General features: G+C 34.9%; 1 protein-coding gene and 1 long non-coding RNA gene across 2 annotated transcripts; one reads left to right on the top strand and one right to left on the bottom strand.

The window, feature by feature from the left end:
• Positions 1-591: 591 nt before the first annotated feature.
• On the top strand, positions 592-1,545 carry LOC141552916 (olfactory receptor 10A5-like). Its single transcript, XM_074284831.1, has one exon. It carries the CDS (start codon positions 592-594, stop codon positions 1,543-1,545), a length of 954 nt encoding a protein of 317 aa, XP_074140932.1.
• A 5,140-nt stretch (positions 1,546-6,685) lies between these two features.
• On the bottom strand, positions 6,686-10,761 carry LOC141557474 (uncharacterized). The gene is made up of 2 exons (XR_012486801.1): positions 10,585-10,761; positions 6,686-8,370 (listed from the first exon to the last, which is right to left on the bottom strand). It is a non-coding gene; the product is annotated as an uncharacterized LOC141557474 (long non-coding RNA).
• Positions 10,762-13,816: the final 3,055 nt, after the last annotated feature.

Genomic DNA, 13,816 nt, shown 5'->3' on the forward strand with positions numbered 1-13,816 from the left:
GAACAGTTAGTTTCTAAATTTAGATCTTCTAATTAGCTTTGAAAATTTTGCCAAAACATAACCTCTCTGTACTTCAGTTATTTCATGTATAAATCGTTAAATTTTAGCAGTTTAGGTAATTCACAGGTATAATTTGTTAAATGAAGATTTAGATTAGGGTTAAGCATTAGTTTAAGGATTATAATGGTTTAGCTCTAATCTTTTGTCAACAAAAAACCCTGACATCTTTTATAACACATTCTTAAGATATAAAATCAAATCTCTTCTTATAAAATAGCCTTAGTTATACATTCAGAGACCAATTCCCAGACTGGATAAACCATAAGTCTGACCCAGGATTGATATTCTATTTATGTTTGTTGGAAGAGGTCTATGCCATTTCTAAAACTGACCCACATTCCGTTTTCCTGAGTACAAGCTCTGCTTTCTGCATTGTATCCTTAATATTATGCCATATTAGAAACCCCCTTTTCCCACAATCTGTCTCCATGTCTCTACTCTGGGAAAAAGAGAAATGTAAATTGGGAAATTATAATGTATTCTGCTAGTTAAAAAACATTTCTCTGTCTCTGCAGCTGGGTACCAATTTCTATGCTGATGGCTGGGAGAAATTGGACAACAGTGAGTGAGTTTATCCTCCTTAGCTTCTCTGCTCTGCAACCCCAGCTTCAGGCGTTGCTTTTCCTACTGTTTTTGATCATTGAACTTATTACCCTGATGGGCAATGCCCTTATTATACTGGTCACTACAGCTGACACTGGCTTGCACAGTCCAATGTACTTCTTCCTCAGGAACCTGTCTCTCCTAGAGATTGGCTTCAACCTGGTCATTGTTCCCAAAATGCTGGTAACCCTTCTTGCCCATGACACGAGCATCTCTTTCCTGAACTGTGCTGTTCAAATGTATTTTTTCTTCTTCTTTGGGGCTTCAGAGTGCTTTCTGCTGGCAGCCATGGCCTATGACCGCTATGTGGCCATCTGCGACCCACTGCGCTACCCAGTTGTCATGAGCCCCAAGGTTTGTGTGTGGCTGGCTGCTGCCTCCTGGTTATCAGGACTTCCTGTAGCCACGGTACAGACCACATGGCTCTTCAGTTTCCCATTCTGTGGCTCTAACCAAGTAAATCACTTTTTCTGTGATAGCCCCCCTGTGTTGAAGTTGGTCTGTGCAGACACAGCATTCTTTGAGATTTACGCCATTGTAGGAACTATTCTGGTTGTCATGGCTCCCTGCTTATTGATCTTGGGCTCTTATGTTTGTATTGGTTCTACCATCATCAAGATGCCTTCAGCTGAAGGAAAACGTAAGGCCTTTTCCACCTGCTCTTCCCACCTCCTTGTTGTCTCCCTTTTCTATGGATCTGCCAGTCTTACCTATTTCCGACCTAAGTCCAATAACTCCCCCGAGAGCAAGAAGATGCTGTCCCTATCCTACACGGTGGTCACCCCGATGTTAAACCCTATCATCTATAGCCTGAGGAATAGGGAAGTGAAGACCACACTTTATCACATTCTCCACAGAAGCCTAGGATCCCGGAAACATTGATCTAAAACTCCAAATTACTCCACCTTTGACATCATAATTACAGGATCATTGATTTAGGGCTGGGAAGGACCATAAGGACCTAGTGAAGAGGATAGGAAAGTTTGATGAAAGGAGAATACCTTTGGCTTGGAGGAATCCTTTCCTCTCTGTCCTACTCAGTGGGAAGATCAAGAAAGACAAAATATTTCTAGGATCTCCCCACAACATATACAGTGGAGAGAAGAAAGCAAAAGGATGAATGAAGAGTCAGGAGTTGATACTACCAATCTGCCAACAAGTTGATTGTGAGACTGTCTTTCCCCTGATGTCTTGTATCCATAGTTCTCACCACTGCCAGTGGAATTATGGCACAACTTGACCCAAATATGCTAGGTATGTACATTTATACATTTGCCAGAAGGACATGTATTTTAGCCAAGTTATAATCTCTTTGTAATAGGAACCTGTAGAAGGACAACCAGATTCTTTGTTCAACTTATTAATATTGCTGCCTCCAAAGATGGCTGTCCTGTAGCAGAGATAGGCAATTCCTTTCTAATTCAGTAAGTGAATGCTTTCTAAGCTATGGAAATTCAAAGACAAAAACAAAGCAGTTCCTGCCTTCAAAGAGTTTGTATTCCACTGACAGAACGAAATGAAAAATTGTTTATTAAGTTTTTACAAAGAATAGTGAATATGAGGGTCTGAGTGGACACCGAATTGGGGAAGGGTTTTTTTTTTTTTTTTAACACATTAGATGAGAAAATGTGTGTCTTACACTTTGTGGGAATTGAGCAATGGGGCAGTAGGGGCTGGACTAAGGAAAGGAAGGTCTATGGTTTCCTATGACGGCATCCAGTGATGATGGGACTTAGCATTCTCTTGCATTCCTAACACTTAGCTTACTGCTTGATACATTGTAAACTCTTAATAAATTATTTTCCATTTTATTTTATTCCCTTGGTGGAATGTAAAAATTCTTGAAGACTATTTTATTTTTATTTGTGTATTTCCATTGCCTAACAATTGTGTATTTTTAAAATATTTATTGAATTAAATTATAAATATTAAATGTAAAGGAATTATTTATCTCTGCAACAGAAGAGTAATGAGTAATGCTTGTCAGTGCCCTGGCAAGGTGCTAATTACTATGTTTACAGAGAAGTAAACATATGTTTATAGAGAACTCTGGGTGAGATCCACTGTGTGAATTAGAAAAGGTAAAGTCAATTTAGAAGAAATTTAAGGATTCTAAGAGATGGAAGTGAGGAGAGAGTGAACTCCAATGAAAAAGGACATTCTATACAAAAGCATAGATATGAAAGGGAGAATATCAAATTTGGGGAAGTACCTGATAATGCAGTTTGGCTGGAACATAAAATGAATGAGGGGGAATAACTCTTCTTATTCTTTGACATCCAATTTAATATCTCAGAATCAATTTTGGTGTTTTTGCTGGTTGTCTTTTTTTAAGATGGTTAGAGAAAAATAAGTCTCTAACATCAATATACTAAATCCAAATCCATAGTCCTTCACTGAATAATTTCCTAGGATTTCTACTTCTTCTGATGAAAGATCCCAGCTCTCTCTAGATCCTGTTTTCCAGTTTTCACATCTTATGAAAAATTTCCTCTTAAATCATGCAATACAAATAAATAACAATGGCACTTAAAGTTAAGAAACTGAAAGAGAAGAATTGCTATATTTCACCAAATAGAAACTGAAAAATTCATATTAAAGCCAACATTTTACATATACTCCAAGACTGATATGATTACATATGTTATTTAACCATATAGGAATACAAACAGTTTAATTTCATTGTTTCCTTATGATTACTCTTTCATGTTTACCTTTTTATGCTTTTCTTGAGTCTTCTATTTGAATGTCAAATTTTCTATTCAACTCTGGTCTTTTCATGAGGAATCCTTGAAAACCATCTATTTCATTAAAATTGATTTTTTTCTCCCTTAAGAATTGATCATATCTGTAAAATCTTTATGAGAATTTTATATGCACACGAGAGTATCGTTTAGTATTTTTCATGCAACCATTTTAAATTTAAACATAATTTATTCATTTTAAACATTCTTTTCTTTTTAATTTTTGATTTCCGGATTTCCAGATTCTCTTCCTCTCACCCCCTCTCCCACCTACTGAGAAGGCATACAATGTTATATTAATTATATTTATGAAATCATGTAAAACATATTTCCATGTTAGCTATATCAAAAAAAATGAAATGATAAAATTGTACTTCAATTTGTATTGTATATCAGTTCTCTCTCTGGAGGAGAGCCCTTTAGAATTGTCTTGGATCACTATATTAAACAGATCAATCACGTCTTGATCATCATCATTACAAGATTGCTGCTACACAACACTGTATAATAATCTCCAGATTCTTCCCACTTCATTTTATAAAAGTCTTGCCATGGATTTTCCCCCCTGAAACTACACCCACCCCATCATTTTTTATAGCCCAATAGTATACCATAATAATGATATATCACAGCTTGTTCAGTTTTTCAATAGATGAGCTCAATGTCCAATTCTTTGCCACAAAAAGAGTTGATGAGTGTGTATGTGTGTGAACTTTTCTTTTTAATTTCATCTTTTTGGGGTTACAAACCTAATAGTGGTATTGCTGGGTCAAAGGGCAAGTCAGCTTTATAACCCTTTGGGCATAGTTTCTGATTGTTCTCCAGAACAATTAGACTAGTTTAGTACTTCACTAATAGTTCATAATGTACCTGTTATCCCTCATCCCTCTCCAACATTTGTCATTTCTGATAGATGTGAGATGGTTTCTTTAGAGTTATTTTACTTTGCCTCTATCTAATAAATAGTAATTTAGAATATTTTTAAATGACTATAGACAGTTTTGATTTCTTTTGAAAACTGCCTGTTCATAGCTTTGGTTATTAATTGGGGAATGGGTCTTAGTTTTGTAAATTTGGTTCAGTTCTTTATCTAAGAAATTAGTTCTTTATCAGAGAAATTTGTTATAAAATTTGATATTCCTTTATTGTCTTTGGTACTGTGGTTTTTTTTCTTCTTTCCTGAGGCTGGGGTTAAGTGACTTGCCCAGGGTCACACAGCTAGGAAGTGTTAAGTGTCTGAGACCAGGTTTGAACTAGGGTCCTCCTGAATTCAAGGCTGGTGCTCTATCCACTCCGCCACCTAGCTGCCCCGTCTTTGGTACCTTTTAACAAAATATAGTTTCTTTTGTTACATCTTTCAATTAGGTCTAATTTTGCTTTTGCTTTGTCTGAGATCATAATTGCCACTTCTGCCTTCTTCACTCCAGCAGAAATATAATAGACTCTGATCCAGCTCTTCATTTTGTTTGTGTGTTTGTTTTAATGTTCAAAATATGTCTTTCTACACAATATATTGTTGGATTCTGGTTTCTAATCCATTCTACTACCATTCTCATTTATTTATTTAGCTTATCACATTCACACTCACAATTATGATCACTAATTATGCATTTCTCTCTATCCCATTTTCCTCTGTTTATCCTTTTCTCTTTCTTTTTATCCTGTCCTCCTCACATATTTGTTTTGCTTCTGATCAGTGCCCTATATTTTGTATTCCTTTCCTTGCCTATCTCTCTATTATGTAAGATAGATTTCTATATGAGTACATGCATAGAAATGTATGTATATATACATATATGTATGTATCTATATATGTATGCATGTATCTATCTATCTATATATATAAATGCATATATGTGTGTTCTTCCCTCTTTGAACCAATTCTAATGAGAGTGATTGATGTTCAAGCATAGTTCACCACCACCATCCCTTCTCTTTTTTGTATGCCTCTTTTTCATCTTTTTGGAAGATCATCCCCAAATTATCAACTCACACTATTTATACAGATCCCTTCTAATTGTCCTAATAATGATTAAGTTCTTAGGAATTACATATATTATTTAACCATATAGGAATACAAACAGTTTAATTTCATTGTTTCCTTATGATTACTCTTTCATGTTTACCTTTTTATGCTTTTCTTGAGTCTTCTATTTGAATGTCAAATTTTCTATTCAACTCTGGTCTTTTCATGAGGAATCCTTGAAAACCATCTATTTCATTAAAATTGATTTTTTTCTCCCTTAAGAATTATACTCAGCTTACTGGGTAGACTATTCTTGATTGTAATTCTAGTTCTTTCACCTTCCATAATATCATATCCTGTGTCCTCCACTCATTTAATGAAGAAGTTGATAACTCTTCTGTGATCCTGACTGTGATCCCATGATATTTGAATTGTTTCATTTTAACGGCTTGCAATATTTTCTCTTTGACCTGAGAACACTGAAATTTGATTATAATATTCCTGGGAATGTTTATTTTAGAATCTCTTTTAGGAGATGATCAGCAAATTCTTTTGATTTCTATTTTAACCTCTGATGCGTATCAGTGTTTTCCTTTATACTATCTTGAAATATGGTATCTAGGATTTTTTTGTGATTGTGGCTTTCAGGTAGTCCAATAATGCTTAAATTCTCTCTCCTCCATCTATTTTCTAAGTCAGTTGTTTTTTTTTTTCCAATGAGATATTTCACATTTTAAAATATTTTTTATTCTTTTGATTTTGTTTCATTATTTCTTGAAATTTCACTTGCCCAATTTGAATTTTTAAGAAATTATTTTCTTTAATTGCACATTTTAACATGGATTGGTTGCATCTAAGGGAAGGTGTGTAGAGGAGGGAGAAAAATTTGGAACACAAGGTTTTGCAAGAGTCTGTGTTGAAAAGTATTTTTGTATGTATTTTTAAAAAAACTATTATAAAAAAAAGAAAAAAAAAAGGAATTATTTTCTTCACTGAATTTTTGTACCTTTTTTTCCCAATTGGTTTATTCTGCCTTCAAAGGAGTTTTTTTCTTCAGTGAATTATTACACCTCTTTTTTACATTTGGCCAATTCTGTTTTGAAAAATAATTTTTTTCAGTATTTTTGTGCCTCTTTCATCCAGAAATTAATTCTCTTTTCATAATATTCTTGTATCATTCACATTTGCTTTTCCATTTTTTCCATACTATTTGTTATGGGAGTCACCTGCTAATGGCTGCTACGGATCTAATACTGACCAGCAGAATAGATTGTGTCATGTGAAAAGATGAGAATGATACAAGGAGACAGAGAGGCAGTTTCAGTGAAAATCTCTTAACCTCTCTCTCTATTACATTCCCCATACAGAATATATAAAAGTTTTTTTTTAAGTATTACAAGGTTATTAAAATAAAAGCATACATTCTTTCACAAGCAACATCTGCATCAATAAATATATTTTAAGACCTCCAGACTCTTATCACTGAATGCCAGTGTGGGTCAAAGCAATCTCTAAAGTCAGCCAGTTCTGCTCAGAGAGTGAGATAAAGATTACCAAAATATGTCTTTTAGTCTTTCTAAGTGTGTTGTGACTCACATCTGTGGGGAACTGGGATTCTTAGTTGGTGGGGTGCTTTGGAGAAATGATCTGCTCTTTAAAGATGTAGTTCCATTGAACCTTTTTATAGGCTTTTCTGGGTTACACACTTAAATGTGGTCTTCAACAATTCATGAAATGCAATGGAAACATTTTTTGCCAATTCTTCAGCAAAGATAGCAGATTATACACCAGTCTGCAAAGCTTCAGCTGAAACAGTAGTACAAGTAATTAATGTAGCAAGAGGGCTTATTCCTTTAAGAAGTCCAACAAATCGTTTTATCCTTTTTACTAAGGCATCAGATATTATTTGTAATGAAAGATCTCTTGCTGATTGATACCAGGAATAATTCAATGAAGTAGGGAAAATAGCAAAAGAGGGCTGTTCTATAATTATAATTTGTTGCATACTACAATCTATACAGGATGCTTAAAAGCAATTTATGCAAGTAATGTTAAATATTCCTGATATTTTATTGTATTTTATAGTCAATTCTCCTTGTTTATCTCTAGTGGCAATGAAGGCTTGAAAGTAATTTGTGGAAGCTTGTACAGAAGATCTTCTTCCTCCTATAATAAATGCATTTTCACGTCTTATACAATTCACCCAATCAAGACTAGAAAAAATCCTTCACAAGTTTGGGGACTCTTTTCCATCTCTAGTTTATATGAGATCCTCCACTAGTGTTTCTGTGTGTGATAAATAAGGCTATTCTCTTCTCCAATGAAATAGTGTGTTTGGTAAAAAACCGTTTGCAGTGACAGTGAGATGTAAGTTACAGCATTTCTCTCACGATGGGCTATGGACCCATGTTGTGGAAATGTCTTTACATGGTAGTATTTTGGGGTACCTAATGAAACCATGATTTTTATTAATGGCTACTGAGTGGTATACAATTTCCATATTCCCCAATATTTTCTTGATCCTATAACATGTTCTTTTGCTCATTCTTCATGTGATACTAACTTAAGACACCAGATATCAATTACATTTTTACCAAAGCATATAGGAACATGATTACCCTTGCTTGTAAAGTTAAAAACTGTTGGATCTAAGTTTCCCATAGGATTTATTTCCCCCCAACACCATCGCATTATTTGTAGTTATGTCAGTAAGTAACAATTCATACCTACCATGGTGGAAAAGGAAAGTAAGTCTAATATTGTGCAGTGGTTGTTATCCAAGTCTGCTTGCTAAAGGATGTAAAGAGCATTGTCAGAGTCACAGTAGAACATAAGCCTCTTGTTCTCTGCCTTCTTCTTCTGGATGGTCACTTCTGGTAAGGAAGCTGACAAGTTTGCAGGGTGAGATGCTCTAACAGCTGCCGAATCTTGTGGATGTTTGCTTTCTCCCCATGATGTGGATGTGTCTGGTTGGAATCCATTTTTCTTCTCCATCACCTGTTGAAACACAAATATACCCTTGCCACATCTCAGTAGATGTGATGGTCTGCGCCATATATTCGTGTGGGGTCTCGCCACATGGCTCTAATAAATTGTGTTTCAGGGCAGAGTGGAGATGGCGCCCGAAGGAACCCTGATAGGAGGGGATAAAACTTGTCTGTGGGGCTTAAGCCATTGTCATCAAACATCAGAAAATTAATGGTGAAGATAACATAAGCTAGCTGTTGTGATGATGAACCTTGACCTATATTATTCACTTTTTTGTTTTTGTAGAAGTGTCTTAAAGCCTCTATGATGGGCCACAAATCCTTGACCTTGTGGATTATAAGGAATGTCAGAAACATGTGAAATATACATCTCTGTACAAAAAGCTTTGGATGAGACTGAAGTATAAACAGAAGCATTGTCAGTTTTTAACATTACTGGAAAGCTCATGAATTGTGCAGCAACACAAAAATGATTTATAATAGCTTGAACACCCTCAGATTTGCTAGTGTAGCATAAGTAAAACCAGAGTATGTGTCCACTGACACATGTGCATACTTCTGGGTTCCAAAAGATGGTATGTGATAAGGAAATATTTTGCCATGTCGTGCTTTTAATTGTGTCTGTACTTCAACAAATAATTAGAATATAGGAGTTGGTTGAAATGTAAGATGTGCTGTCTCTAAATACTTTGAAGCAAAAATAGCATAAGCACTGTCAGAAAGTAAAATAATGTCCATAGACCAAATCTTTAAAGCCTGTAAAAAAGCAAATAATTAATTTTGTTGTGTAGACTCAAAAGGAGTGTAAGACTCATGTTTTTGGTTGAGAGGACAAAAACAAGCTGCTCTATTATGCTTAGTAGCATCAATAAAAACATTAAGACCCCATGGAATAGGTTTGTCAATAATTATTCTGGGTATCACTTAGGGCCCATGTAGAATACAATTTTGCATTAGATAAAGAAGAGTCATGTAAATAAGACAAGAGAAATTATAACAATAACAGCCATTCTGATGATGTCTAAAATAAATTATTTAGGAATCCTGCAGAAAAAGGGATATATATTGAAATTACAGGTCATACAGTCAAAATAATGATCCTTTTGACAACCTTGAAAAATAATCTATCATGGTAACATATGGTGTTAATGAAGAGTTAAACTGCATCAGAGGTGTCATCAATTCTATAATAGTTTTTTCTCAATGTAATATCAAAGTGGGGTATTCAGGAGTATTCAACAGGCTAATACTTAACCCTTTGTTTGGGTTGATGAGATCTGTTTGAGTCTTTTCAATGCTTTGTTCTACTGTTTATAGTGCTTTCATAGCTGACTAAGTTGGTGAAAAATTTAAATCTGAATCTCCTCTCAAAATATCATATAAAGGAGCCAATTGTTCATTAGACAATCCTAGTTTTGGGTGAAAGCCATTGTATGTCACCCATAAGCTTTTGAAAATCATTTAAAGTTTTAAATTTATCTTTTCTGATCTGTAATTTTTGTGATCTTACAGCATCTGCTGTAACCTGAAAGCCTCAAGTACTGAAAAGGAGGGTATTTTTGTACTTTCTCTGGGGCTATTACCAGACTATGCAATTTTAACTGTCTTATCATTTCTTGTAAAGCTTGCTCTAAGATAAAAATATCCTTATTCAACTAGCCAAAGCTTTTTTTACAATCTACATTACATTTTTCTTCAAGCAGCTGCTTCAGGAGTACTTCTGCTACTCCTTCATTACCAACTGATCTGGCCAAGGCTTCATTAAGGCATCCAAGAAAATCAAAAAACAATTCTTGTGGTCCTTGTGTAATTTTTGTAAATGAAATTCCTTGATCTTTCCTTACTGGAATTTTCATCCAAGTGTTTAAGGTACAAGAAACTATCTGCTGATAAACCTCAATAGGGTATCTTATCTGCTCAGTACATTACTGTCCTTGCTAATATCTCAAATGTGGGTTGGTATCCTTGTTACCATTAATTCTTCTGGCTGTTGGCACAGAAGAGCCTCTGGTGGCGGTGAAAGCCACATTTCTTTATCTTTATAATTAGGATTACTAGATAAGACATACATCTTTTCCTTAGGTAAAGATGAAGAAATTAAAGGAACCTTATGGGTTCTTGTTCCTTTATTAGTTTTACTAAGCATTTTTCATTATGTCTCTTGGCTTGGCCTTTTGATATGAATTTGGTCCATTTTAATTACCCTCACTGAAAAATGTCTTACCAAGTCTTTCTCCTTCCCCACAAAGGGTTACTGAAGGGGCTTCCCACGAGAGATCCCATCATGAACAACTCTCAAGTGCTGCTGCTTTTTTATTTCTTGTGTTTCTGGTTCTCCAAGTTTGGGAACCACTTGTTACTGGAGCCACCTGCTAGTGGTAGGGATAATGGTTGTTAGGTAGTTTTCAGACAAAATGTCTCACTCATATGTCAAAATTACATAAGACTTTAGGTACGACCTGATTATGGAATTATCTCTGTACTGACATCAAATATATAGTGTTAAGTAGGCAGATTAGATTCACTAAAATTATTCATCCACATTGTGAGTGATAGCCTCTGTAATCTTTCAAAAGAGGGATTTTGACTTAATGGTAAAGTTTTCCAAATTTTCCTTTTAGCAGATGACCTTGTACTAATATTTTGTGTCTTAGAACACTGCAGAGCTTTCTCAATGAATTTCATAATAATGTTAAATAGATTGGCCTAGCCATATATCCTTGAATAGTTGATTAAAACTATGATCCATATCATATCTTAACGAGGCAACTTGTCAAATCAGTTCATTTGTAATTTTTATGCTTCATTTGCTTGATGTATGCTTTACTATGATCCCTTATCATCCATCATAGTGAATACTCTAAATATTATCCTTTTTCCTCATTCCTAAATCACACCCCTATAATCCACTAAATTTTCAGCATATAATGTAACCTCCAACTTCACTGCGAAAGTTGAAGTCAAATTATGTAAATTTTAATTTTCTTTTTTTCCTACCTCAACATTTATTGGCATTATCATATTCTTCCTTATCTCTCAATTTAGTAGAATGAGTAACTCTTTTCATTGCTAAGGTTTATCCATCTATTTGCTTTTTCTTGACCTTATTCCCTACTGTCTCTTCAGAATCTTCCTTATCTCTCAATTTAGTAGAATGAGTAACTCTTTTCATTGCTAAGGTTTATCCATCTATTTGCTTTTTCTTGACCTTATTCCCTACTGTCTCTTCAGAATCTTCCTTCATTAATTATCTCCTATCTCTCAAATACCATTAAACGCTTCCTCTTCACTGGTTCATTCCTATTGCCTACAGATTTGCTTAAGTACCTGCAGTATTATAAAAACCTTTCCTTGACCCTTTCTATTCCATTAAGTTTTGCCCCATATTTATTCTCCCCTTCAAAGATCCAAATTTTGAAACATTATCTACCCCCTATATTTTTATTTCTTTGTCCCCAGACATTTTATATTATGTAATATAATTATCATCCTCACAACTTCCATGAAACAACTCTCTTAAAGGTCACCAATGCATTCTTAATAGCCAAATACAAAAGCCTTTTTTCAGTCTTCATCATCTTATATTTCTCTGTAGCCCTTAACAAGATTAATCATCCTCTTTTCTGAATATCCTCTCCTCCTCATTCCACTGATTCTCCTATTACCCCTTAATTTTTGTTTCTGTTTCCTTATTGCCTTCTTGATCACTTAAATTGGGTATTCTCTAAGTAAAGTTTATCCTTGATTTCTTTGACCACTACATTCTACTTGAATATTAAGGAATAGTAGAAAGAGTATTGGACTTGGACTCAAAAGAGACTTCATTAGAATCATGATTATGATACTTACCAGGATAAAAATCACGAGTAAAGGAGCAGGTAGATGGCACAGTGGATACAGCATCATCTGGCCTCAGACACTTAACACATCCTAGCTGTGTGATCCTGGGCAAATCACTTAACTGCAATTGCTTCAGGGGAATAAAAGAAAGAAAGAAAGAAAGAAAAAACAATCATGAGTAAATCACTCATTGAGCTTCAGTTTTCTCAGTTGGAAAAGTAGGATAGCAAAACTTTTGTATCTACCTCATGAAGTCATTGGGTTTTTATTGCATTTAAAAAATAAAGATAGACTTAAATAAATGAAGAGATATTAATTGCTCATGATTGGGTTATGCCAATATTATAAAAACAAAGTACTGCCTAAAATAATTTATTTTTCAGTGCCATGCCATTCAATCTCCCAAAGGATTACTTTATAGAGTTAGAAAAAAATTAACAAAATTCATCTGGGGAAACCAAATGTCAAGATTCTCAGGGGGAGAAGAGAAAATAAAGGTAAGGTAACCTAGCAATACCAGATCTCAAACTACACTTAATTATCAAAACTATTTTGTATTGGTTAAAAAAATTAGGAAAGTTGGTAAGGGAATTAAATTAGGAATGCAGCACTTACAAATAAATGAACACGATGGTATAAAGGTCAATAAATCCAAAGACCTCAACTGTAATATCCAGACTAGCTCCCTGGAGGGCCTCAGGATCGGCCAGAGTCAGGATCAATCAAAGTCCTTGGTCTTTAGAGGGAGAAATGAAGAAGGCAGCTGCCCTGCAGCTTGCCAAAGATGTATTGTGAATTCTGGAGTCTGAAGTCTCCAGCCTCTCTCCTCCTCATCTTGCAGCAAAGTGACCCTGACTTCTCTCCCTCAGCCCTCCAATCCTTGCTTACAATTACCTCAGCACCAAACATTCAGCAAGCGCCAATCATGAGGAGAGCCCTCACATGACCATATCATCTAAGTATATGCTTATAGAGCCATTATCTCACATTGCATAGATAATTAGCCTTAACTGCTCTGCTGTCTGATTCAAGCACACGTTTTCAGAGTTTCAGCCCTCTATATACCATAGATCTCACCATTATTCAAAACTATAATACCTCCATGATTTGAACTCTAAAATTCCCTTGGTCATAATCTCCTATCTTTCCAACTCTCCCCCTGCCTTACTTCTTCTATTCTTCATCCTTTCTATGTTTCCACTTTGTATTCAAGGCCTTTCCTGAGACGTCCAGATATTGCTCAGAGAATCAATATATGGAAGGATCAAAAGTATTTTGTATTTAGTGACTTGCACACAAATTATTTCCTCACAGTAGACTGTTAGTGCCATTAGGGGAAGGACTATTTTGCCTTTGTAACTCAAGAGATTAACACAGTAACTGTCACATCTACAAATAATAAATACTTATTAAACTGAAGTGAAAGAATGAAATTTAGAGAATAACTAGAGTTTGTCAATAAGAACATAAAGAGGACACATCTTCTGACTCTACAGAAAACTATGAAAATACATTTGAAGGTGACAATAAGGATATAAAAGAGACCTTAACATTGACCTGTATAGTGTGTGTGTGTGTGTGTGTGTTTTGCTATAAATAAAATCATAGAATCTTAA

Source organism: Sminthopsis crassicaudata, chromosome 2 (assembly GCF_048593235.1).
Source record: "Sminthopsis crassicaudata isolate SCR6 chromosome 2, ASM4859323v1, whole genome shotgun sequence".
NCBI classification, from domain to species: domain Eukaryota; kingdom Metazoa; phylum Chordata; class Mammalia; order Dasyuromorphia; family Dasyuridae; genus Sminthopsis; species Sminthopsis crassicaudata.

Bases quoted from the DNA above. Each gene is read 5' to 3' on its own strand.
- LOC141552916 (XM_074284831.1), top strand. From the start codon at position 592: ATGCTGATGGCTGGGAGAAATTGGACAACAGTGAGTGAGTTTATCCTC.